Raw genomic sequence first — 26,605 nt, forward strand, 5'->3', positions numbered from 1 at the left:
CTTCAATTACATTTGAAAATGTTCTTCTGGTTATATTAAAGCGAGTCCAGGAAAAAAATTCCTCAAAGAAAAGGAAATGGATAGTGAAAGGAAAGATTTCTTTTTTAGAGACACAACATATAACATACAGTAAAAACAGAGCCAAAGAGAAAAAAAATACCATGAATATTTTCTATGGTTTTGGTTTAAGCGTGCCTTTTCTTTTCTTTGGTAATCATTCTCTAAAATCTACTACAATGTCACTGGAATCTTATCCTCCTAAGTAACTTTATGAACATTCAACTATGCAGCTGGACAAAAATAAAACTAAGTTTTAGTAACTCGAATAACCAGTTTCTCTAGTCAATTAAATCAAACAATTGCCTTGACTTTGTTTTCACAGAACTGACCCTAACTGAATGAACTGAACTGACAAGTTGCTTTGTGTTTTAAAGTGCAGAATAGCCCATGTGTGCAGTTTGGGTGGAGCAGGGGGCAAGGGTGGCAAGGAAAGACTAAGAGCATTTACAAACTGTAGTTAACTTCAGCCTGGTATGAGCTATTGAAAACGTATCAAATCTACTTTCCACTACACACACTATTGCCTAACAACAATCTTAAGCATTTCAGTTCAACTTCTTCATGACAGCAATTATGTAAGTTAGGTTTCAGTATTATAAATAAAATAAAGGGACAAAAGCTTTACTTTCAAAGGAGTTTCTCATATACAACCCATAACTTCCCTTACTCTCTGAATAGAATTACTCTAGTGTTGTAGTTTTAGGTAAGCTTGTTGATAGGCTTAATTACCCAAAATCCAATTTCATTCCTTAGGAAAAAAATTATAAACCTTTCTTTCAATGAAAAGTGATGATAATTTCTATTTCTGAAATAAGTGTAGTTTAACAGAAAATAAGTACTCCAGTATAGTTTTAAAAGGTCTTTCTGTACCTATAACAATATTATTCAAAAAGTTTCACAATCTCTCACTTTGCCTATTGTTAGTAATCTCTTCCTTATAGGAAAGCCTTAGTAATTAGTGACTCAGGAATCATATATGCAATGAATGAGTCAGGATTAAACCCATGACACATTTTATAGAATTGTTATTCCCTTTGTTTTAATAATCTGTATATATGATTCAGAGAAAAGCCATACTTGACTAAAACATAATCATGTATTTTGTTTCAAACACTAATTTAACTTGTACTTGGATGATAATGTAAAATCACATGTTGTCTCTTAACTTTATTATTTATTTATTTATTTATAAGGCAGAGTGACAAAGAGAGGGGAGAGATAGACAAAGTATCTTTGATTTGCTGGATCACTCCCCAAATGTCTGTAAGAGCCAGGGTTAGACCAGGTAAAAGCTAGGAGCCTGGAACTCCATCCATGTCTCTCACATGGTTCGCAGGAGCTCAAGTACTTAAGCCAACTTCTGCTGTATCCTAGGTACACTTAGCAGGAAGCCAGTTCAGAAGTGCAGGATAGCTGGGACTCAAACCAGGACTCTGATATAGAATGTGGGTGTTTCAAGCAGGGCCTTAACCCATTGTGCCAGAAAGCCTGCTCCTCTCTTAACATTAAAAAAAATATATAAATGTAATTGTTTTTTATTATGTCTTTCCTAAATGCGGAATTACTTTTCTTGTAGAAGCACAGAGACTCCTAGAAGTGGAACTCTTTCTCGCCAGTGACAAAATATATTCTGTTGAATAGAATTTGACATTGTTTCTTTCTGTATATAAAACACATATACATGATATCATATAGTAGTGACAGTTTATACTGAATCACCCACGTGTCATTGGTTAGTCTTTTTGGTTATGCTGTTGATGTCAAATGCCTACCTGCAGTCCAATATGGGTGCCACTTCAGTATTACCTGTGTGTCCACCATCACTTGGGAAAGTGTTAAAGAACCAGTCATCTCTAGAAACTACACCAGTCTTACTGAATTGAAATCTCTCAGGGTTGAGCTTCAGATTCTGATGCTCGGTGTTATTTAGAAAGCACAGTCTTGGACGTGCTGTAGGCTACTTCATCCAACTGTTTTAGTAGATAAAATCATCCTATAGGCTGAACTTACTAACCTCTCCATTAAAACCAGTTCCTTCTCTCATGTTCCCATAGGCTTACTAACATCACATTTAGTGGGTAAGATTTAACTGATAGAATTCAATCAACTAGGATCCCAGAGAAACTCTGGTGTCAGTTATAACCTCTTTGTTGCTGAGTTCTAGACAGGTCCAGGGGGTTGGAAGAGAGGGGCCAGGACTAATAAGATTGTGGTGGTACAAAGATAATCAGGCCTGCAGCAGCAGCTCCCTATCAGTCTTTTTGTCAGAAAACAAATAAATAAATAAAAAATAAAAAAGTATTTTATTGTTTAACAGCCAAAAGCAAGTGCATGCTACCTAGTGTTACTTTATTTTTTCAAGATTTATTTATTTATTTGAAAGGAAGAAATAGAGAGAGAAGGAAGAGAGAAAGAGAGAGCCCCAAGAGAGAGAACTTCCATCTGCTGGTTCACTCCCTGAATGGCCACAATGGCCCAGGTTAGGCCAGGCCGAAGCCAGGAGCCAGGAGCCAGGAGCCAGGAGCTTCTTCTAGGGTCCAGGCATTTGGGCCATCCTCTGCTGGTTTCTCAGGTGTATTAGCAGGAGCTGCATTGGAACTGGAGAATCTGGGACGGGAACCAGTACTCATATGGATGCAGGCCCTGCAGGAGGAGGCTTAATCTTCTATGCCACGGTGCTGGCCCCAGTGCTACCTGATTATGAACACTAGTTCTCTCTTTGAGATTCTCAAAGTATGTAACAGGGAAAATGGAAAATTTATGAGAGAAGGATGTTAAAATACTTGAGAGTAATCAGCATGGGAATTACAATATATAAGATTTATAGAGTAATATTTTTTCAAAGTGTGGTGCTGCATCAACTTTATTAGTGTTTGTTAATAAGGTAGATTCCTGCATATCATTCTAGATCCACCTAATCCCACTCTCTGAGGGAAGACCTAGAACATATATTTATTTTTAAATTTATTTTATTCTTTGAAAGGTACACACACACACACACAGATAGACAGATAGAGAGAGAGCTATTCCATCTACTACTAGCTTAATCTCCAAATGTGTTGGGGTTGGGCCAGGTTGAAGCCAGGAGCCTGAATCTCAATCTGGGTTTCCAATGTGTGTGGCAGGGACCTTAATACTTGGGCCACCACCTGCTGCCTCCCAGGGAGTGCATTAGCAGGAAGCTGGAATGAAAAACAGAGCTGACTTGAACTGTCCTATCTCGACACTCTGAGATGCGGGCATCCCAAGCAGTATCTTAACCACTGTGTCAAATATTGGACCAGAAACAAACATTTTATAAAGACGTATTTGCTTTTTTTGAAAGGCAGAATGATAGAGAGAGGGGAATACAGAAAGATTTTCCATTCACTGGTTCACTCTCTAAATGGCTGAAGTGGCCAGGGCTGGGCCTGACAGAAGTCAGGAACTCCATTTGGATCTTCCATGTAAGTGGCAGGGGCCCAAGTATTTGGGCCATCTTCTACTGCTTTCCCAGGCACATTAGCAGGGAGCTGGATTGGAAGCAGAACAGGCAGGACTTGAACCAGTAGTCCAATATGGGATGCTGGTGTTGTTGGCAGCAGCTTAACTGTAGTGTCACAACACTGGACCCCAAAAATGTATGTTTTAAATAAGAAACTCAATGATTTTTGTTCTCATAAGTAGTGCTGAGGTCTAAGAGCAGAGTCATGGGTTAGACACATGAGGTATTTACTTTAAATAGAGAAATGCAGTTAGAGAGAGAGGGGGAGACACAGAAAGAAAGGTCTTGAATCTGTGGGTTCTCTCCAAAAATGGCTGCAATGGCCAGTGCTGGGGAAGACTGAGCCAGGAGCATCTTCTGGGTCTCCCATGCAGGTGCAGGGGCCTAGACACTTGGGCCATCCTCTGTTGGTTTTCTCAGGCCATTAGCAGGGAGTTGGATTGGAAGTGGAGCAGCCGGGACTTTAACTGGTGCCCATAAGGCACAGAAGGCTGTGGCTTAACTTACTACGCCATAGTACTGACCCCGATTTTGTTGTTGTTGTTAAAGAGAGGGACTTATACTTAAAGACTGGTAGAAGATGAATGTATCAACTAATACACTAAGGAGCCACCTGAGTTAGGGAACAAGACTTAGGAAGAAAAGTGCTATAATGCAAAAAGAGAACATGATTTCTAGAATGTCTCTAATGTCAAGCCATAGATAAATCAAACTGGACGAGCACTGAGAATAAAAGTTTGTCAATTAAGAAGTCGTGCAGGACCACCGAGGAAGGGCATGGCTAATGAGAGGAGAGAAGAAATAAGCACAAAGACAGTTGAATGTTACCTATGTCAATATTCCCTCCATATATATGCTAAAATACACACATGCACATATGTACATACATATATTAAAACACATGTGGGGCTGGTGCTGTGGTGCAGCAAGTTAAAGCCGGGCCTGCAGTGCTGGCATCCCACATGGGCACAGGTTCAAGTCCCAGTTGCTTCACTTCTGATCCAACTCCCTGCTAATGTGCCTGAGAAAGCAGTGGAGGATGGCCAAAGGGCTCCTGCACCCACGTGGGAGACTTGGAAGAAGCTCCTGGCTCCTGGCTCCTGATTGGGCCAGCTCCAACTGTTGTGGCCATCTGGGGAGTGAATTAACGGATGGAAAGCCTCTATTTCTGTCTCTATCTCCTTCTGTAACTCTTTCAAATAAATAAAAAATAAATCTTTAAACAGACACACACACACACATACGTACACATATTGAAAAGGGACCAAGAGAGGGAAAAAGACTAAAAGAAGAGACTGAAAAATCCTTAGGTGGAGGATGTTTGAGGAAACCAAGGGGTTTGGCTTAACTGTAATAAGGAAAGGAAACGGATACGAGAACTGATGATTTAAGGAAGTGGAAGTATCTGTAATGGAAATAATGGAAAATAGGATAGATTCTATTTACTGGGCAACAGTAGTGAGAGCATGGTTGATGTTCAAAAATAGGAATTTGCAATGCTTCCAAGCAGCACAGGTAACAGACTTCTTTAATAATTTTTCATCATGTTACCGCAAAACCAAAGAATTCTCTCTCTCATCTACCTTTTATTAAATATTTATAGAGTAACTACCTGATTATAAAATACTATACTAAAGGTAAGGATTGTCAAGAAAAGCCTGATGGATGAATTTGGTAACAAAGCAATCTAGAGGCCGGCTCATTTGGCTAATCCTCCGGCTGCGGTGCCAGCACCCCGGGTTCTAGTCCTGCTTGGGGTGCCGGAATCTGTCCCGGTTGCTCCTATTCCAGGCCAGCTCTCTGCTGTGGCCCAGGAAGGCAGTGGAGGATGGCCCAAGTCCTTGGGCACTGTACCTGCATGGGAGACCAGGAGGAAGTACCTGGCTCCTGGCTTCAGATAGGTGTGGCGCCGGCCGTGGTGGCCATTTGGTGGGTGAACCAACGGAAGGAAGACCTTTCTCTCTGTCTCTCTCTCACTGTCTAACTCTGCCTGTAAAAAAAAAAAAAAAAAAAAGGCAATCTAGAGGGCTAATGAACTGCAATACTCAGATGGTTGATAAGTCTGTCCAAGACTGGGTAGAAGAAAACTTAAACCAGGGGGCAAGGTGGCTTGACAGACTGGTAAAATATGAAGAGCTTATGAGGTTGGGATTCATAATGAATACCGATAAAATATAGATTTAATGGGAATGGAAGGCCTGGGGACAGCCAGAAGCACAGAGATTAGAGTCAGAGAATGGAATTTCAAGTTCAAGTGCTTCCAAATTATTTCACCTTCAAAACTACCCAAAAAGTTATTTTTGATTAGGTTCAATGGCATAACAGTACTAGTTATGTGTGTGTGTGTGTGTGTGTGTGTGTGTGTAGAACCTGTATCATGATTTGCAAACAGCTTTTAATGAAAAATTATAGTATACAGTCAGTCCCAGGTCCATGTTAACTGAATTTTTCTAGAATTAACCATAACATAGACTTCCTGGTTTAAGCACTTGGCAAGGTTAGACTGAGCTGTTATTATTATGAAAGTGAATTTTTCTGCCCATGTAACAAATCAACCATTCATATGGAAGATAAATATATGTCCATCACCATTAAAATGTTACTTTTTGTGTAATTCTTGATCAAACAACCTCAAAAAATAAGAGACAGTGACAGTAGTTAACAACAATTTGAACATGTTGGAGGCCATTTCTGGTACTATGTGGTAATTATGCCAAACATTATCTATGATCCTTGTCTGTTCCAACAGCCTCTCCATTTTAAGTCTTATTCATAGAACTTTACCAAGCACCACTACTTTATCAACTACTCATATACATTATAATTACACAATATTATATTATATGCTGAACAGCCACAAGATATAGGAGAATGCTAGCTTCAAAAGGGGCAAATAAACTACCACATAAAATACACAGAGAAAACTCTCCCAAATTCTTCAACATTACAATGAGTAACTTCTGTTAAGAAGTTAAGCTACATGGGACCCGCACTATGGCGTAGTGGGTAAAAGCCACAGCCTGAGTGCTGGCATCCCATATGGGTGCTGGTTCAAGACCCAGCTGTCCATTTCCAATCCAGCTCTCTGCTATGGCCTGGGAAAACAGTGGAAGATGGCTCAAGTGTTTGGGTCCCTGCACTTGTGTGGGAGACCTGGAAGAAGCTCCTGGCTCCTTGCTTCATATTGGCCCAGCTCTGGCCATTGTGGCCATTTGGGGAGTGAACCAGCAGATGGAAGATGTTTCTTTCTCTGCCTCGCCTCTCCGTAACTCTGCCTTTCAAATAAATGAATAAACTTTAAAAAAGAAAAGTGAATTTACCATATTAATAGAGTTATCCTTCAGGTGCTATATTCCTGCTACTGAGAAAACTAATTTCAATGACTGCCAAACTGTAAAACTGACAAAAGGTGGTTATGATTACCTACACAGAAAATGAGTCACTGACAGCCCCCTCCTTCTTTTATCTTTTTTTCTTAAAGACTTATTTATTTTATTTGAAATGCAGAGTTACTGAAATAGAGGCAGAGACAGAGAAAGATCTTCCGTCTACTGGTTTACTCCCCAAATGGCTGCAATGGCCAGATGTGGCCTGATCCAAAGCCAGGAGTCAGGAAATTCTTCCAGGTCTCCCATGCAGGTGCAGGGGCCATCTTCTGCTGCTTTCCCAGGTTCATTAGCAGGGAGCTGGATCAGAAGTGGAGCAGCTGGGACTCAAACAGGCACCTATATGGGATGCTGGTGCTACAGATGGCAGCTTAACCCACTATGCCAGAGTCGGCCACTCTTTTTAATCTTTATTTTAGAGCAGTTATAGGTTCAAAGCAAAACTGAGCAGAAAGTAAGCCTGTCTACATAGACATCGTTATCACCCAAAGTAGTTAAAATTCAAGTTCACTCTTGGTGGTATACATTCTATTGGCTGATACAGATGTATGATGACATGTATCCACCTAACTGCCCTAAAAATCCCCTGGGCTCTACCTGTTATCATTCCTTTCTCCCTGCTTCTGGCAACCATTGATATTTTTACTGTCTTCTAGTTTCATCTTTCTTGGAAAGGTACATGTTGAAATGATAACAATATGTAGCCTTTTCAGATCGTCTTTGCCAGTTTTTATTTTATGATTTTATTTATTTGAGAGGGAAGGAAGAAGGAAGAGTGAGGAAGGGGGGAGAGGGAAGGATCAGACACACACACACACACAGACAGAGGGATAGAGACAGAGAGAGAGAGAGGAAGAGGGGGAGGGAGAGAGTATTCCCAACCACTTGTTTACTGCTCAAATGCCTGCCCAGGTTGGGGAAGGGCTGCATAGAAGCCAGGAGCTAGGAATGCAATCAAGGTCTCCCATGTGTGTGGCAGGAGTTCAATTATTTGAGCCATCACTGGAAGGAAACTGAAGTCAGGAGCCAGAGCTTGGACTGGAACCCAGTCCAGGACAGCTGCATCTTGCTATGCTAAACCACTGCTTCTTATTTGCCCATTTTTAGTATTTACTTTTATGTTATTTTAACTGTTGATTCATTTTTATTTATTTGAATAGCAGTCTTTCTCCCCCGCCCCCACATAGAGCGTAGGAGAGATATCTTCCATCTACTGGTCCACTCTCTAAATGCCCAAAGCTAGGAGCCAGGAACTCTTATCTGGGTTCTCCACGTGGATGGCAGGAACTCAGGCCCTTGTACCATCATCTGCTCCCTCTCAAGGTGTGTGTTAGCAGCAATCAGGACAGGAAGTGGAGGCAGGACTGAAACCCTTACACTCTGGTAAGGGTTGTAGGCATGGCAACTGGTGGCTTAACTGCTGTGCTACAGCACTGGCTCATTTATTTTATTTTACATTTAACAATTGCTATTTAATTTTAAATTGTATTTGAGAGAGAGAGAGAGAGAGAGAGAGTGAGTAATCTTTGATTCATTGGTTACTCCACAAATGCCCACAACAGTCTGGGCTGTGCAGGCTAAGCCAGAAGCCTGGAACTCAGTCTGGGTCTCCCATGTGGGTGGTAGGGACTCAAGCACTTGAACCATCATGTGCTATCTTCCAATGTGTGCATTAGCAGGAAGCTGGATTTGGAAGCAGGGCCAGGACTCAAACCCAGGCAAGCGAACATGGGATAAGGTGTCCCAAGGAGTGTCAACTGCTCTGCCAAATGTCTGTCCTTTCTTCTTTGTAAAAGCTGTTTTTTCTCCTTTGTTATCTTTTCTATTTTTTTTCTTATTAGATGCTATAAAATATAATCTGTCTTAAAAAATAAAAGTAATTCACTTATTTGATCAGCAACTATTTCAGTGAAACTTGTTTTATTTGGAATTTATTAATGTTTTACAAATTGGGAACAGAGGCACAGGGAGGTTAAAGAATTTATCCAAGTATGCATAGTTAGTAACTGCCAGAACTGAGTTTTGAACCCACTGAGTTTAGCCCCAGAATTATGTGCTCAGCCAAGATTTGTTGTTACATGTCAATAACAGGAAAGAAAGCAATATTAAGTAAGAATAATACAAATTGCAAAGAGATAAGAATCTCCAACTCTCTCTCTCTCTCTCTTTTTTTTTTTTTTTTTTTGACAGGCAGAGTGGACAGTGAGAGAGAGAGAGAGACAGAGAGAAAGGTCTTCTTTTTCCGTTGGTTCACCTTCCAATGGCCGCTGTGGCCTGTGCACCGCGCTGATCTGAAGCCAGGAGCCAGGTGCTTCTCCTGGTCTCCCATGGGGTGCAGGGCCCAAGCACTTGGGCCATCCTCCACTGCACTCCCGGGCCATAGCAGAGAGCTGCACTGGAAGAGGAGCGACTGGGACAGAATCCGGCACCCCGACCAGGACTAGAACCCGGTGTGCTGATTCCGCAGGCGGAGGATTAGCCTATTGAGCTGCGGCGCCGGCCAAGAATCTCCATTTCTTACCACCCCCAAATAAGGAATATGGACTAAAGGGACTGCATGTGTGCTTGTATACGTGTAATATAGAAACATGATCAACTATCCACAAACATGCTTCACAGCCATTCTTCCGTAATAGACACTTTTTGATTACTTTTATCTGGCTTTCACCTACAGGTTCTTATGCCCCTTTCCTTGCCACTTTGGTCACTTCCTTTTTTAAATTTTATTTTTTAGGTATTTGAAAGGCAGTGAACCAAGGAAACAGACAGAAACAGAGAGGCCTTTCATTTGTTAATTTACTCCCCAGTATGTCCCCAATAGCCAGAGTTGGGCTAAGCTGAAACCAAGAGGCTAGAACTCAATTTGGGTCTCCTAGGAGGGTGGCAGGGATCCAACCGGTTGAGTCATCACCTGCTGACTCCCAGAGTGCACATGAGCAGGAAGTTGGAATTGGAAGAAACGATGGAACTTGAACACAGGCATTCTGATAGGGGATATGGGCGTCACAAGTGGCATCTGAATCTTTTTACTAAGTGCCTGATCCATCCTTTGGCTACTTTCAGAAGACACTCAAGAACCATGTATCCATTTTGGGTCTCCCGCATGACCATCTGACCGGGAACTATAGGCAGTATAAACTGGTCACAATCCCCTTTCTTGTGAGTCATACAACATATGTAGCATATATTTCACTGGAAAAAATGTCTCTCCCCATCTCCAACACAAATTCCAAAGGACAGGTATTTTAGTGCCTCATTCACTGGTTATTCCCAGAATCTCTAGTGATGGCTGACATAGCAGGTGCTCAACAAATATTTGCTGAAAGAATTTGGTATCAGTATCGCCTAATACTTAACAAAACTCATTTACTAACCATACTTTATTTCTAATTCTGAGACAAACATCATGGATATATTAAAACAATAACTTTAATTGTACAAAGAATTCTAATATAAGTCCTTTGTGTACAAAGAGGTCATAATCATCTGTATTCACTAATTAACCTCAGTATCACTAAAGATGAGGCAACTAGAAATTATGTCCCTTTTGATGTGATGTAATGTGAATTATAAAGCAATAAATATATATCACTATTCTTAGGCAATGGACACCACTCCAAATATGAGGTCAACAAAAAAAGATTTGCTTTTAGGAGGAACATTCTGGCAACAAGATAAGGGCACTTGCTCTTATGTTTGTAGAAATCATGTATTTGAACCTATCGGCAAGTATTATAAAGATTCAATCAAGTACAAACTTCCTTTTAACGCACATCATTTTCCCTGCCTGAATATACATTAGATATTCTTCTTTCAGTTTTAAAGCTTTCTAATTATTTATTTTATGTTTCTAGAGGTGTCTTCATTTTTCTTACAGCAAATTCCTTTCCTGATATTCTGGAAAACTTCTATATTTCATTAACATACTTGTTCTTTACAATGAAATGGACAGAAGGAGGTGAGGCAGGGAGGGAGGGAAGAAGGAATGCAAAATGAACAGGGAAATCATCCAGACTATAGCAAGGGGCTGTGTATTAGTCTGCTTTTCATTACTGTAACAAAACACCCGAGGCAGGCCAACTTCACAGAGTAGATAGCTTATTTAGTTCACAGTCTTGGAGGCCAGATGTCCAAGCAGCATGGTGAAGTTCTAGTGAAGTGCCCACCCCACCTTATGGCAACTGGCTACGGCCACGGCCACGGCCACGGCAATGGCAAGAGTTCATGTGAGACAAAGAGATCATATCATTAAATAGGAAGCCATAGACTGGGACCCACAGTTCCTTCTGATGGCATGTCCTCAATGACTTAAGGACCTGTCATTAGGCCCTACTTCTTACTACTTCGTAAAAGCTCCCCTACCACGCTAGGACCAAGCCTCCAACACACAAAACTCTGGGGGCACAAACCACACCCAAACCATGACAGAATAAATGTAAAGGATATCTCCCTGCTTGTTCTCAACCCTCAGTGCCTCTTCACAATGATAACCAACATCAATGATCGCTTCTGGTGTGTGTGTCATTCCAAGTATCTTCATGTATATATCATAAGCATAAATGATGTATGTGTGGGAATCCATGTCTATGCATGAATACACTTCCTTGGCAATGAAATTTTTGATCTGAACAAATAATATTGCTAGAATGTAAATCTTTGTTTATAGAAATGATTTTTAAAAATCGACTTTTGCTGCTTATTTTTGTAAACAGCATTTTCATACCTATCTAAATTTGATGGATGGTCTAGATCTACATCTAACGAATCAGCATGAAATTTACACCTATTATAAGACTGAAAAAAATCTAAGCATATTTTTACAAATAACTAAGTAATACATGTGGGTTGAAATAAATGAAGACAGTTCAAAAATACCAAAGGTAAAAACTAATTGTTTCTTGCTATACCACTCCTCATCCCAGAGGTGACCACTATTAAAGAGACAAACAGGGATGGTTCTTCAAGTTATTTCTGTTCTGTTAGAATGGGCTGATGCCAACTACTAACCTCCAGAGACTCTTCTGCTGTTGTTACATAATCCTCCAATGTTCCCTGTCCTCCTTTTTAAATGTGCAGAATGTTACAGGGTGAAGTCTTTGGATTATAGCCCTTTCAGTGGCGCGTCTAGGCCATCTACAACGGGCCTACGTATACTTTTTGGTCGGGAGAGAACTTGGACAGAAGGTATATACTGTGTTAATTTTCTGCCTGTAAATTTACCCAATGAAACTTATTTTGTATTTACGGTGCAGGACTAGTGGTATTTGGCATGATGTATTTTCTAATTTTTTTTCATTTTCTTTATGTTTATTTTCCCCCCCAGAAACCTTTTATTTAAGATACATAAACTTCACGCATTTCATAAGTACAAATTTAGGAACACAGTAATTCTTCCTACCCTATCCTCCCTCACACCATTTTATTTACATTTAAACAGGAATACAATCCCATTCCCTCTGCACATGTATAAGAAAGCATACATGCATACATACACATGCATATATTTAAATCAAGAGAAACAATACATGTTATTCTGAAATTCATCTTTTTTTGAAAAATTATCAGCATAGCGTGTGTCGCTCCCCGTCTTCATGGGGGAACGACACAGGACCCTGCGCTGTTCTTTCGTCTGCTCGGCCCTCCCCGGGTTTGCTGCTGGTTCTTCCCGGGTTGGCTACTATCCCTTCCACCTCCGTGGAAGGGCAGTTCCCCCTGGCCACATTCCCCACTTCCGCAGGGGAGCGGCACACCGCCGGCCGGCTCTTCTCGGGGGCTGCACAGGTGTTCCTTCAGCTAGATGTTCCCCATAGATGTTCCTGGTGCATGCCGTCTCTCTCCTCCTTTATAGTCCTCCTCCGCCAATCCCAACTCGGCTGCCCACACGCCGAGTACGCTGCTCTCCTCCAATCAGGAGCAAGTCCTACAGTTAATTGGTTGAACTGGAGGCAGCTGTGCGGAAGCTGTTTACTTCTCTCCCAGCGCCATATTGTGGGAGAGCAGATGCATAGAATAAGTCCCAATTCGAGTAACTTAGTCTAGTCCGGATTGCTCCCCACAGATCCCCCTTTCTTTTTATTTTTTAGCGTTGATACGCGCCTGTCTTCGGTGTCCCGCAGCACACACTCTGCTCTACTTGCTAGAGTTGCCACAGGCTCTTACAAGTCCTATCAATCAGGAAAACCGAATCCGGGTCCTCTCTTCGCCATGTTGTGAGGAGGTTTTTAGGCGCTGATGCGTGCCTGTGTTCGGTGCCCTGCAGCGCATGCTCTGCTCTGCCTGCAGGGGACTTACAAGACCTATCAGGCAAACCGAATCCAAGCCTTCTCATTGCCTTATTGTGGGGGAGACTTATTAGTGTTGGTTCGTGCCTATCTTCGGTGACCTGCAGCTCATACTCTGGTCGAGCTTTGCTGGCGCTTACAGCCTTAAATCAGGCAGACCGAATCCAAGCCTCCTAATTGTTGCATTGTGGGGAAGCTTTACTGATGTTAATTCGTGCCTGTCTTCGGTGACCTGCGGCTAGCCGCCCAGGTGCTCATCGCCTCACTAATCGGGCAGACCGAATCCAAGCCTTCTAATTGGCATGTTGAGGGGAGGCCTTATTTTTCTCTATTTCTCTATCTCCGGGCATTCCTACCTCTCCCATTTCACTTCTATCTTCCAGCATTCCCATTTCTCTTTTACTTCACTTCCAAACTTCTGTTTCTCTTATCCCCGCAGCTTCCCGGCACCTCGCCGCTTCAGCCCGCGCGCCTCTCTCATCTGCGCAGCTTCCCGGCTTTGCGCGGCTCGGCTTCGCGCGCTCCGCGGTCTCCACGCTTAACCCTTTCGCGTCTAAACCACGGCCTACGCCAGCCCCGTTCCCTATCTATTCACGCCCCGTGCTCTCTCTGCACGCGGCGGCTTCCGCGAGTAACACAGCGTAGCTTGCGTCTCCGCCACTAGGATTCAATCTAAATTCCCCGGGCTAGCCTGGCGAATTCAACCCAGCGTACGTCTCCGCCCCACGATTTGGCTTCCCGTCCTTTGCTCCCCGGGCTAATCAGACGGATCCCAACCTGGCTTGCGTCTCAGCTTCTAGTTTCAACTTTTCGCCCCCTATTCCCGGGCTAACTTGAGAATCCCAAAGTGGCTTTCGTGTCCGCCTTGGCCTGCCCCCCGCGGCTTCAATTTCCCTAACATTTTTCTCTACCCGGTATGTTTCCCCAAGCTTTCCTCCAACAATACTCCTCCCTCATTTCTCCTGGCCTCTCCCCACAGTCCGCGTCCAAGTCTGTTTGTTCTAGCTTTCACTTTCGACCTTAGAGATTCCTCCCAGCTTCCCCCCGTAGTCCGTATCCGAGTCTATGCCTAGGCTTTCAATAGCTTCTTCCGGCACCTTTTTCGTCCGGCTTTTCCCTAGGCTGTTTGCTAGTCTCTCTCTCCGGTATTTTCCCAATTCTTCCCGTTTCTTCCCTCCTAAGTTTGCTATCCGTCCTAAGTTTCCTATCCAAGCTAGGTTTCCTATCCGAGTTAGGTTTCCTATCCGAGTCACGGCACCATTATGTCGCTCCCCCTCTTCGTGGAGGAACGACACTAAACCCTGCCCAGGCTTCATATCCGAGTCACGGCACCATTATGTCGCTCCCCGTCTTCATGGGGGAACGACACAGGACCCTGCGCTGTTCTTTCGTCTGCTCGGCCCTCCCCGGGTTTGCTGCTGGTTCTTCCCGGGTTGGCTACTATCCCTTCCACCTCCGTGGAAGGGCAGTTCCCCCTGGCCACATTCCCCACTTCCGCAGGGGAGCGGCACACCGCCGGCCGGCTCTTCTCGGGGGCTGCACAGGTGTTCCTTCAGCTAGATGTTCCCCATAGATGTTCCTGGTGCATGCCGTCTCTCTCCTCCTTTATAGTCCTCCTCCGCCAATCCCAACTCGGCTGCCCACACGCCGAGTACGCTGCTCTCCTCCAATCAGGAGCAAGTCCTACAGTTAATTGGTTGAACTGGAGGCAGCTGTGCGGAAGCTGTTTACTTCTCTCCCAGCGCCATATTGTGGGAGAGCAGATGCATAGAATAAGTCCCAATTCGAGTAACTTAGTCTAGTCCGGATTGCTCCCCACAGCGTGAATGTCTTTTAAGGTTAGTATACACTGATTTACTTTATTCTACTTATGTATCTTAAAGTCTCAAATCCTTTTAAGTCCAGCAATGTGGAGTTTTGTAACAAATTACCTGGATTCCACTAAGTGTCTGCTAAGTACAAAATTCCAGGCAACTAAACACTGTCATTTGGTCACTAGAGACTATGTCACATTTTCTAGATCAGCTTTCTGAAATTAAGTTAGCTGTCACAGAGAAATCTGAGCGCATACAGTAGATAATAGGGCATTTGTGAACAAGACTATGTGTTAAGACTGCAAGATCATGCCTAATGTGTCATTTGTTGCTGAATTTAGTGGGAGTTTGATATATAATTTATTTGGGGGCTGAACCAGAGGATGGAAGATCTTTCTCTCTCTCTGTAACTCTGTCTCTCAAATAAATAAATAAATAAATCTAAAGGGAGGGAAAAAAAAAAAAAGGAAGTGTAAGAGCCAGAATGAAGGCTTAAGGCAGCTAAGGAAGACCAATTCTTGGTGGTAGCAATGTGACAGCTTTTATGATTCAGTCTGGATTTTCTACTGCTTAACAAACCTCTCATCAACACTCTAAACATGGTTTCTTTTCTTTTTAATTAATTTATTTGAAAGAGTTACACAGAGAGAGGAGAGGCAGAGAGAGAAAGGTCTTCCATCTGCTGGTTCACTCCCCAAATGTCCACAATGGCCAAATCTGCACTGATCTAAAGCCAGGAGCCAGGAGCATCTTCCAGGTGTCCTGTGAGGGTGCAGGGGTCCAAGGACTTGGGCCATCTTCCACTGCTTTCCCAGGCCATAGCAGAGAGCTGGATCAGAAGTGGGGCAGATGGGACTTGAACTGACGCCCATATGGGATGCTGGTACTGCAGAAGGTGGCTTTACTTGCTAAGCCACAGTGCCGGCAACATGGTTTCTTGAGAACTAATGGATGTGTTTGCAACCCCCCCGCCTCACACAAATTCAATTCGTCTCCTGTATACTGGATCAATTAGTGAAACAATGGTTTAAAGACACTGGATATCAAGTAATGAAGGACAGCGACCCCTGAGTCATAGAAAACAAACAAGGTGAGCCCAGTGATTACCCATTTATTGCCTAGAGAGAGTTTCTATGCTGGGATGCAGGAAAGGAAAACAAGGCAGAAGCTGCCAAATTCCCTGAGATAAGGAGTGGTTGCTAGAAGAAGAAACCCAGGTGCCATAGCTTGTGTAGCAGAGTGCTGAAAACAAGAGTTACAGAGAGAAAACTCTAAAAACCAATAGACAGCCCTCTCTCCCGGGTCCCAAATACTTACCTGGCACTGAACAGTCCATGTGTGGAAAGAAACCACCAGAGAATGGAGACAAATACTGACAAGATTAGCAGAAACAGCTCCTGATGCTAACAGAGGCCAGGAAAGTACCTATTCGGATCAGCCAAAGAACACTTCATAACTTAGAGGACAAGGGATTGTGTAGTCAAAAGGGTTTTTTCACAGTATTGAGTGAAAAATTACTCTTAAAATGAATTATTTTTTCTACAAAGGTTTAAAAGCAAGATCTGAGAGGACCAAACTGTTTTCAAGAAACTTAAACCATCTTCCCTAACAATGCTAACAGAAACTTACAGGAATACAAAATGTTAACTACTACCATGGTAAAATTCACAATGTCTGGCATCCAGCAAAAAATTCCTAGGTATGCAAAGATGGAGGACGATCTGATACATGATGAGATAAGTAAGCTTAACTGAAATGAACCAAGAAATGTCACAATGTAACTGGTACACCAGAATACCAAAAGTTATTCTAATTGTACTTCATATGTTCAAGAAAATAAGTTTAGGAATGTTAAGTAGAATGCTAGAAGATACAGAAAGAATCAAAATGAACTAGAAATGGAAAACACAATATCTGAAACCACAATATTTGAAATGAAAACACACCAGATTGGATTAAGAGCAGATTATATACTACAGAAGATTTATGGACTTGATGCAAAAGAAAAGATAAAAAAAAGACTTAAAAATGAACAGAGTCTCCTGTATTCTGTATTCTGGTGTAGGACACTTTTTTTTTTTTTTTTTTTGGACAGGCAGAGTGGACAGTGAGAGAGAGAGAGAGACAGAGAGAAAGGTCTTCCTTTACCGTTGATTCACCCTCCAATGGCTGCCGCAGCCGGCGCACCGCACTGATCCGAAGCCAGGAGCCAGGTGCTTCTCCTGGTCTCCCATGGGGTACAGGGCCCAAGCACTTGGGCCATCCTCCACTGCACTCCCTGGCCACAGCAGAGAGCTGGCCTGGAAGAGGAGCAACCGGGACAGAATCTGGCACCCTGACCGGGACTAGAACCCGGGGTGCCGGTGCCGCAGACAGAGGATTAGCCTAGTGAGCTAAGGCACCGACCCATGGTGTAGGACACTTTTAAACAGTCTAATATATGTGTTCTTTGAGTTTCCCAAAGGAAAGAGAAGGTAGGAGAGAAAAAATATTTGAATAAATTAAAAAAAATCTAAATTTGATGAACTCCCATATACAACCTTCAACAAAACTCAGGCACAAGAAGTATGCGGAAAATGATAGCAAGTCACATCATAATCAAATTGCTTAAAAGCCAGTGACAAATCTTAAAATCAGCTAAACAAATCAGACATGTTATCTAGGAGAGAAGCAACAATTAGAATGACAGCAATATCTTGGCAGAAACTAGAAGAGTGAAGAATACCTTTTGTGTATTCACATGTGCGTATGCGCACACACACAGGGCAAAAGAGAGAGAGAGAGAGAAAGAGAGAGAGATTATTATCAAATTCTTTACCCAGGAAAAGTTATCTTTCTAAAAACAAAGGTGAACCTAGCAATTTGATTCCTAGGTATACACTTTTGAGAAACGAAATCAGGTTACACCAGTATTTTGCATGGTCACAGCAACAGTATTCATAATAATCCAACAATGGAAACAACCCAAGTGTTCATCAATGAAATGAATGAACAAATTTTGGTAAATATATACAATGAATGTTATTCAGCCTTAGAAAAGAACAAAGTACTGAATACATGCTACAACGTACAAAAAATTTGAAAAATAGGAAGCTCAGTGAAAGATATCAGACACAAAGGTCACATATTGTATGATTTCATTTATATGACATATACAGAACAGGTAAATTGTAGTATAAGAAGGTAAAAAAAATATACAATAGCTCATTAAATTTTTAGAGATTTATTTATTTATTTGAAAGTCAGATCTACAAAGAGAGGGGGAGAGAGAGAGAGAGAGATTGATCTTCCACCCTCTGGTTCACTCCCCAGATTTCTGCCATGGCCAGGGCTGAGCCAGGCCAAAGACAGGAGTCAGGAGCTTCATCTGGGTCTCCCATATTGTAGGCAGGGGCCCAAGTACTTGAGCCATCTTCTGCTGCTTTTCCCAGGCTATTAGCAGGGAGCTGGATCTGAAATGGTGCAGCTGGGACACAAACCAGTGCACATAAGGGATGACAGCATCACAGGCAGCAACATTACCCACTATGGCACCAAGGCCATTAATTTCTAATTGTTTTACTATTATCTATGCTCTCGAGTTTATATATGTCTGTTGTTATCCGTATGGTGCAAACGTTATGTAATGGTGGACTACTGAGCTACGATTCTGTGTTCAGTAACAGTATGTAAGTAGTTTGAAGTTAGCCATGGTAGGAATATTTATACCACAGAAATAAGCAAAGGCTGCAAATCAGAATCCTTCCTTACACTCCTCTTGGAAAGCTGGATGTTAACATTTATCAGCACTGCACTGTGTCCACCCTGAGCATTAACTAAGGACCAGGTACCGCAGTAATATAAAATATTTCTGCTTTCTTTGAAACTAGAATATAGATATCCTCCTAATTTTATAGTATTCATAAGAAGAGATAGTAAGATAAAGATAAACAAATCCTTAAGGAAAACTACACAGGAAGAATATTTAGTATATATTAATAGTATTTAAAAATCCCTTTATTGGGGCCAGTGCTGTGGTATAGCGGGTAAAGCTGCCACCTGCAGTGCCAGGCATCCCCTAGTCTTAGCTGCTCCACTTCCGATCCAGCTCTCTGGGAAAGCAGTAGAAGATGGCCCAAGTCCTTGGGCCCCTGCACCCACATGGGAGACCCAGAAGAAGCTCCTGGCTCCTGGCTTCAGATCAGCCTAGCTCCAGCCATTGCAGCCATTTGGGGAGTGAACCAGCGGATGGAAGACTTCTCTTTCTCTCTCTCTGCCTCAGTCTCTCTGTAACTCTGCCTTTCAAATAAATTTGTAAATCTTAAAAAAAAAAATCCCTTTATTATAAGATAAACAACTTTTTCAAATTTTAAAATGTCAACAGAAAAACATCTGTTAAACTACAGTTTGCAATGCTAGTTCATGTCCCAGCTGCTCCACTTTCAACCCAGTTTCCTGCTGATGCACCTGGAAAAGCAGCAGAAGATGATCCAAGTCCTTGGGCTCCTGCACCCATGTGGGCCCACTGGATGGAGTTCCAGGCTCCTGGTTTCAGCCTGGCCCAGCCCTGGCTATTGTGGTCATTTGGAGAGTCAACCAGCAGATGGAAGTGGAAGATCTCTCTCTCCCTAACTCTTCCTTTCAAATTATACACACACACACACATATGTGTGTATATATATATATAAATATACATACACACACATATAAAAAGTGTAGGAAATAAAAAGAATGCTAGTGAGGTGATTGCTTTAACTTTGTTTCACAATTCGGATTTCAAAAGTACAGAAAGATATAATTAAGAGGATTAAAAACAATAGATGGATTAAAAATGTTATGTAAGGGAGCGGGTATCTGTTCTAGTGGTTAAGATGCTTGTATCCCACACTGAAGTATATGGGTTCAGCTCTGGCTCCTGACTCCAGATGTCTGCCAATGTAGACCCCACGATGGCTCCCTTCTACCCACATGGGAGACCTAGATTGTATTCATGGTGCTGGCTCTGGCCATTGTAGGCATTTTAGGATAGAACCAGTGGATGGGAATTTTTTTCGTATGTGTGGGTCTTTCTGCTCCTCAAATAAATACATTTTTTAGAAGCTGTAGAAAATGTCCAGATATTCTTTAAATGACCTAACATATGGCTAAAGGAAATCAGAAATTTGAACCTGATTTTCTAAGTGTATGGCAAGTTGTGTTTTTAATAGCTAAGTGATTTTTCATCAAACACAGAGAAAGCAAATCTATTTGAAATGGGAGGTATTAGTGAAAAACTTAAAATGTTACCGAAATTTGCCAAGCTTGTTTTGCCGGTTGATATTCTCAGAAATCAAAGCTCTGTCTGGTCTGCATTTATACTTTGGGCATTTAATCCCCTTTTTGTTCTTAGTTTTGCCATACACTGTAAGTTGCTTTATAAGGTCTTAACATTTAATTAGTTTCATAAATTGTGAAATCATTTTGTACTAGCAAACAGCTTATTTAAAAACTCAGAAAATAAACAAGAGTTATGAAGAACTGAAACGAACACTGTGATTCTTTATACATTTTTTTAAGTCACTTACCTCTTGTGAAAGCTGTGTTACTTGGTCCTTTTGATGTTCCAGGTCTTTTAAAATCAACGAGTTCTGTTTTTCTAACTGAAGTACTCTTCTTGCCAAGTGGACACTAGGCCAATGAAATGAGAAAATTAAGGCTTACAAAAGTAGAATGCTATCCAAAGTATTTAAAATGTGTTTGTGTGCTTGAAAATGGGCTGTTTCCTAATAATACTTAAATATTAACAGAAAAAACACAGAGTCAAATAATAGTCAATGGAAGACAAATACCACAACAATTAAGAATTCTGAAAGTAACATTAAAATCTCTGTAACACTAACCGTGACATGATACAGTGACTGCTACAGTAATGGTTTCTAGTCCTTGTTATAAGAGTAGAGAGTTACATTATGATACTTGTTGAAAAGACTATAATATAAAAATTTACACCTTTTCTCCATTTTAACAAAGATTTCTCAATTATAAACAAAGCAGGAAATTAGTTGAAATACGATCAAAGTTACACTTTGAGAAGCATTAGCTTTCACCTCAGACAATATAATGCACCTTTTTTTTTTTTTTTTTTGACAGGCAGAGTGGATAGTGAGAGAGAGAGACAGAGAGAAAGGTCTTCCTTTTGCCGTTGGTTCACCCTCCAATGGCCGCTGCAGCCAGCGCTGCGGCCGGTGCACCGCGCTGATCTGAAGGCAGGAGCCAGGTGCATCTCCTGGTCTCCCATGGGGTGCAGGGCCCAAGCACTTGGGCCATCCTCCACTGCACTCCCGGGCCACAGCAGAGAGCTGGGCTGGAAGAGGAGCAACCGGGACAGAATCCGGCGCCCTGACCGGGACTAGGACCCGGTGTGCCGGCGCTGCTAGGTAAAGGATCAGCCTATTGAGCCACGGCTCTGGCCAATATAATGCATTTTATAATATAGAAAGTGAACAAATAGATTTTCTACTGAAAATGGAGATGGAATAATATCTATAAAACTTGGAGAATGTCTACAGAAAAGGGATAGATTCTAGACTAAAATAAACCACTCCTTCTGATGATCTGCATTAACTACCACTTACTGTACTGACATTTAGTATTTAAAATCACATTAGGGGTAGGCATTTGGTTAGTGGTTAAGACGCCTACCTATGTCCCATATCAGAGGACCTGGGGATACCCATTTCTGGCTTCTGATTCTAGTTTCCTGCTGAGGCAGATCCTGTGAGGCGGCAGTGATATCTCATGTATTTGGGTTCTTACCACCCATATGGAGACCTGGTTCAAGTTCTTGACTTCTAGCTGACCCAGCCCTGGCTGTTGTGGGCATTTGGGGGAGTGAAACAGCGGATGGGACTATTATCTGTCTCTCAAATAATAAAATATTAATTATGAAACATCCCAATTCTATTTCTTTTAAAAAAGTTTTATTTATTCACTTTTATTTATGTGAAAGGCAGAGTGATGGGGGGAGGAGGGAAGGAGAGAGATCGAGAGAGAGAGGGAAGAGAGAGAGAGAGGGAGGAGGAGGGGAAGAGAGAGAGAGAGAGAGAGAGAGAGGGAGAGGGAGAGGGAGAGGGAGAGAGGGAGAGAAAGAGAGAGAGAGAGAGAGACTGAGACTTTCCTTCTGTTAGTTCATTGCCAAAATGCTTGCAAGAGCTGGGGCCAAAGCCAGGAGCCAGGAACTCAATCTGAATCTCCCATGTGGGTGTCAGGGACTCAAGTACTTGAGCTATCTACTATCTTCCCAGGATGTGCATTAGTGGGAAGGTGGATTGGAAGTGAAGGTGGGACTCGAACCCATCCACTCCAATATGGGATGCAGGCATCCTGAGCAGCAGCTTAACCTGCTGAACCGCACACCCACTCCCAACTCTTATTTCCAAGAAACAATTTTAAGGAAAAAACTGCTTCAGCTATGAAATCATTCCTTCTAACCACTGGAAGAAAAACTGGCATTATTATTTAAAGAACAGCTAATAAAGTTGAAAAGAACTATCATTCCAAGAATTTCTCTGTATTTCCAATAACTTAAAACTTTCATATGTATCACATATTCAAGTTCCATATTAATCTATAAAATGTAGAATGTATGGAATCCAAGAAGACAGTAAGGTTTATAATGACAAGTAAAATATCTTTGTTCTAAATAAAATTGTAGTTCAAAAAAAATTCTATTGTATTTTTTAACATTTCCTCACATCAGATTAAGGAATGTAGAAAAACTTCTGGAAATATTAATAAATACCATTTTACACAGCTATTTTAAAAAAATGGTTATTCCAAGTAAAAATAGATTAGTTTTGATAAAAATTTACTTGAGGGTTTGTTGATTCTATTCTTTCAACTGGCATAATATTTTGCCTTAATAATCAACTGTAGGGACCAGCATTGTGGTACAGTAGGTGAGGCTGCTTCCTGCATCCCATGTTGGTGCCAGTTTGAGTCCTGGTTGCTCCACTTCATATCCAGCTCCCTGCTAATATGCCTTGGAAAGCAGCAGAAGTCCAAGTAGTTGGGCCCAGGCTTCTGGCTTCAGCATGGCCCAACCAGGGCCACTGTGGCCATTGGGAAAGTGAACCAGTATATAGAAGGTCTTTCTCCCTCTGTCTCTCCCTCTCTTTATCACTGCCTTCCTTTTCGTTCTTTCTTTTTTTTTTTTTTTTAATTTGACAGGTAGAGTTATAGACAGTGAGAGAGAGAAAGAGAGACAGAGAGAAAGGTCTTCCTTCTGTTGGTTCACTCCCCAAATGGCCGCCACGGCCAGTGCTGCGCTGATCCGAAGCCAGGAGCCAGGTGCTTCTTCCTGGTCTCCCATGCAGGTACAGAGGCCCAAGTACTTGGGCCATCCTCCACTGCCCTCCCGGGCCACAGCAAAGAGCTGGACTGGAAGAGGAGCAACCGGGACCAGAACCCGGCGCCCATATGGGATGCCAGCGCCGCATGCGGAGGATTAACCAAGTGAGCCATGGCGCCAGCCCCTATAATTGCCTTTTTTTTCTTTTTCTTTTGTTTGTTATATAGTTTTTTTTTTTTTATTTAATAAATGTGAATTTACAAAGTGCAACTTTTGTATTGTTGTGGCTCCCCCCACCCCAACCTCCCTCCCTCCTGTGGCCCTCCCCTCTCCCACTCCCTCTCCCATCCCGCCCTTCATCGAGTTTCATTTTCAATTACCTTCATATACTGAAGATCAACTTAGTATATACTAAGCAAGGATTTCAACAGGCTGCACTCACATAACCGCACAAGGTATAGGGTATTGTTCGACTAGTAGTGTTGTTTTTAAGTTTCATAGTAGAACACATTAAGGACAGAGATCCTACGTGGGGAGCATGTACCCAGTGACTCCCGTTGTTGATTTAACAATTGGCACTCTTATTTATGATGTCAGCAATCACCTGAGACTCTTGCTATGAGCTGTCTAGGCTATGGCAGCCCCTTGAGTTCACAGACTCTGAACTTGTATAACTGCCTTTCAAATAAAATGAATCTTGAAAAACAAAATCAGCTGTTGTTAGAGTTGGAAAATATACATAGTCTTCTTTTTTTGACAATCATTCTTAAAAAAAACCAGCTTAATGGACATATAATTTTATTGACAAGCAACATATATCATAATGTCTGCCTATCTAAAGTATATAATTCAATCATTTTTAGTATGGAGTCACACTAATTTTAGAAATTTTTTTTCCCACAAAAAGAAACTTGGTTCCCATTAGCAGTCACTGCCCATCCTCCCCACCCCTTCACGGTCTCCTATTCTATCCTTCCACCAACCCTTAGGGAGCCATTCAACTACTTTCATTTTTTCCAGAGTTTGAAGGTATTTACGGTTTGTAGCTATCTTGTTCTAAGTTGACCCTAAAATAACAAAGTCTCTACAAATAAAGTAAATCTTGCTGTGGTTTAGTACTAGTTTGAGTGTCCCCCCAAAGCTTGTGAGTTAAAGCTTGGTTTCAAGGCTGGAAACAATTAGCAAGTCCTGAGATTCTGGGGATGTGCTCTTAGAAATCAAGTTCTTGTGAGAAGATTGGTTAAAAAGCTTAGTTAGGTCCAGTCACTCTGCTTCCTGGCTTGCCCCATGTGAGCCTTCCTTGGCAGGTGCTCCGCCTGCCAGCTTCACTAGACAGTTAAACCAGAGTGCCCTCTAAATCTTGGACAGGGAACCTCCAAAGCCGTGGACTTTGAAATGAACCTCCTTCTTCTATAAGTGGCCTGTGTCAGGTATTTAGTTATGGGAATAGAAAGCTGACTAATAGGGGCTGGTGCTGTGCCGGCATCCCATATGGGTGCCGGTTCGTGTCCCTGTTGCTCCACTTCTGATCCAGTTCTCTCCTGATGTGTCTAGGAAAGCAGTGGAAGATGGCACCCACATGGGAGATCTGGAAGAAGCTCCTGGCGGCAGATAGGGCCAGCTCGGGCTGTTGTGGCCATTTAGGGAGTGAACCAGTGGGTAGAAGACCTTTCTCTCTGTCTCTCCCTCTCTCTGTCTGTAACTCTACCTCTCAAATAAATAAATAAATAAATATTTTTTTTTAAAGAAAGCTAATACAAGTGTTAATGTTAATTGTGCATTATGTTATGTTCACATTTTACAATCTCTGATTTCACTACGTGATGCTGTAAACATCAGTATCTTACACCAGTAGCTCTGTTTTTTATAAGGTGAATTTTTAAAAAAGATTTTATTTATTTGAGAGGTAGAGAGAAAGAAAGGTCTTCCTTCCGTTGGTTCACTCCCCAAATGGCCGCAAAAGCCGGAGCTGCGCTGATCGGAAGCCAGGAGCCAAGTGCTTCTTTCGGGTTTCCCATGGGGGTGCAGCGGCCCAAGCACTTGGGCCATCTTCTACTGCTTTCCCAGGCCACAGCAGAGAGCTGGATTGGAAGAGGAGCAGCCGGAACTAGAACCGGCGCCCATATGGGATGCCAGAGCCGCAGGCGGAGGATTAACCTACTATGCCATGGCACTGGCCCCTATTAGATTAATTTAAAAACCTTGAAACTATCTTCATTCATATCTTCATCTTTTCTTTCTCACCCTTTGTATATGTTAGGTGTAAGGTTTTTCATATATCTTCTACAGAACTCAGCATTAGAGTCTTTAGTACACAGGAATTTATCAGTAGGTCTATATTGAAGGTATAGACAATATTTGCATAATACTTAGTATAGAATAATGAACAAATTAAATAGAATTATGCAGAAAGAGATACAGATGACAAAGAAGACAAATAGATCTAAGGAAACAATACTTATATGCAAATGTCATCCATTATAACATTCTGAAGAAGATAATTACTTGAAGGCAACAAATTTAATATTATTACATTGCTTCTTTTGTTTCGGTGCTTTTCTCCTTTTGTGGGGGGCATTACACAATGCTGTGATGTAGATATGGTGATACCACCCCCTGGTAAAAAATATCATGACATAAAACACTGATTTAAGATTTTTTTAAGATTTACTTTATTATTTATTTGAAAGGCAGAGTTACAGAGAGGCAGAGGCAGAGAGAGAGAGAGGTATTCCATCTGCTAGTTCACTCCTCAGATGGCCACAATGGCCGGAGCTGTGCCCGTCTGAAACCAGGAGCCAGGAGCTTCTTCCAGGTCTCCTACATGGGTGCAGGGGCTGAAAGAATTGGGCCATTCTCCCCACTGCTTTCTCAGGCGATAGCACAGCACTAGATCTGCAGTGGAGCAGCTGGGACTTGAACTAGCACCCATGTCAGATGCCGGCACTGCAGGCGGTGGCTTTATCTGCTAGGCCACAGTGCTGGCCCCAAGAAATTCTTAATATATTAGTGCTTATGCCTCACCAGCAGAATTATCTCCTTGTAATAGGAATTCCTTTGAGTTTGGATGGGAGATTTTGAATTAAGAAAATCAACTCTAAATGGAAGAAGGTATTTTATGATATCTTCAGAATGTTTATACACATGTTCTACAGGGGTTGGAGCTGTGGTGTAGTGGGTTAAGCCTCCACCTACAGTGCCGACATTCTGTACAGGCACTGATTGGAGCCCTGGCTGCTCCACTTCTGGCCCAGCTCCCTGCTAATGGCCTG

At 42.1% G+C, this 26,605-nt stretch overlaps 1 protein-coding gene across 4 annotated transcripts in view; it reads right to left on the minus strand.

Annotated features, from left to right (window-relative positions):
* Positions 1-26,605, minus strand: part of PIBF1 (progesterone immunomodulatory binding factor 1) — a 239,588-nt gene that overhangs the window by 69,102 nt on the left and 143,881 nt on the right. For all 4 annotated transcript variants that reach the window (XM_070048728.2, XM_070048727.2, XM_089303617.1 and 1 more), the window contains exon 14: positions 20,569-20,671. In XM_070048728.2, the coding sequence (XP_069904829.2) occupies positions 20,569-20,671 (103 nt within the window). The remainder of the gene's footprint in view (positions 1-20,568; positions 20,672-26,605) is intronic.

The sequence above is a fragment of the Oryctolagus cuniculus genome, chromosome 9 (assembly GCF_051225735.1).
Source record: "Oryctolagus cuniculus isolate XC-2025 breed Fujian yellow rabbit chromosome 9, ASM5122573v1, whole genome shotgun sequence".
In the NCBI taxonomy this organism is placed as follows: domain Eukaryota; kingdom Metazoa; phylum Chordata; class Mammalia; order Lagomorpha; family Leporidae; genus Oryctolagus; species Oryctolagus cuniculus.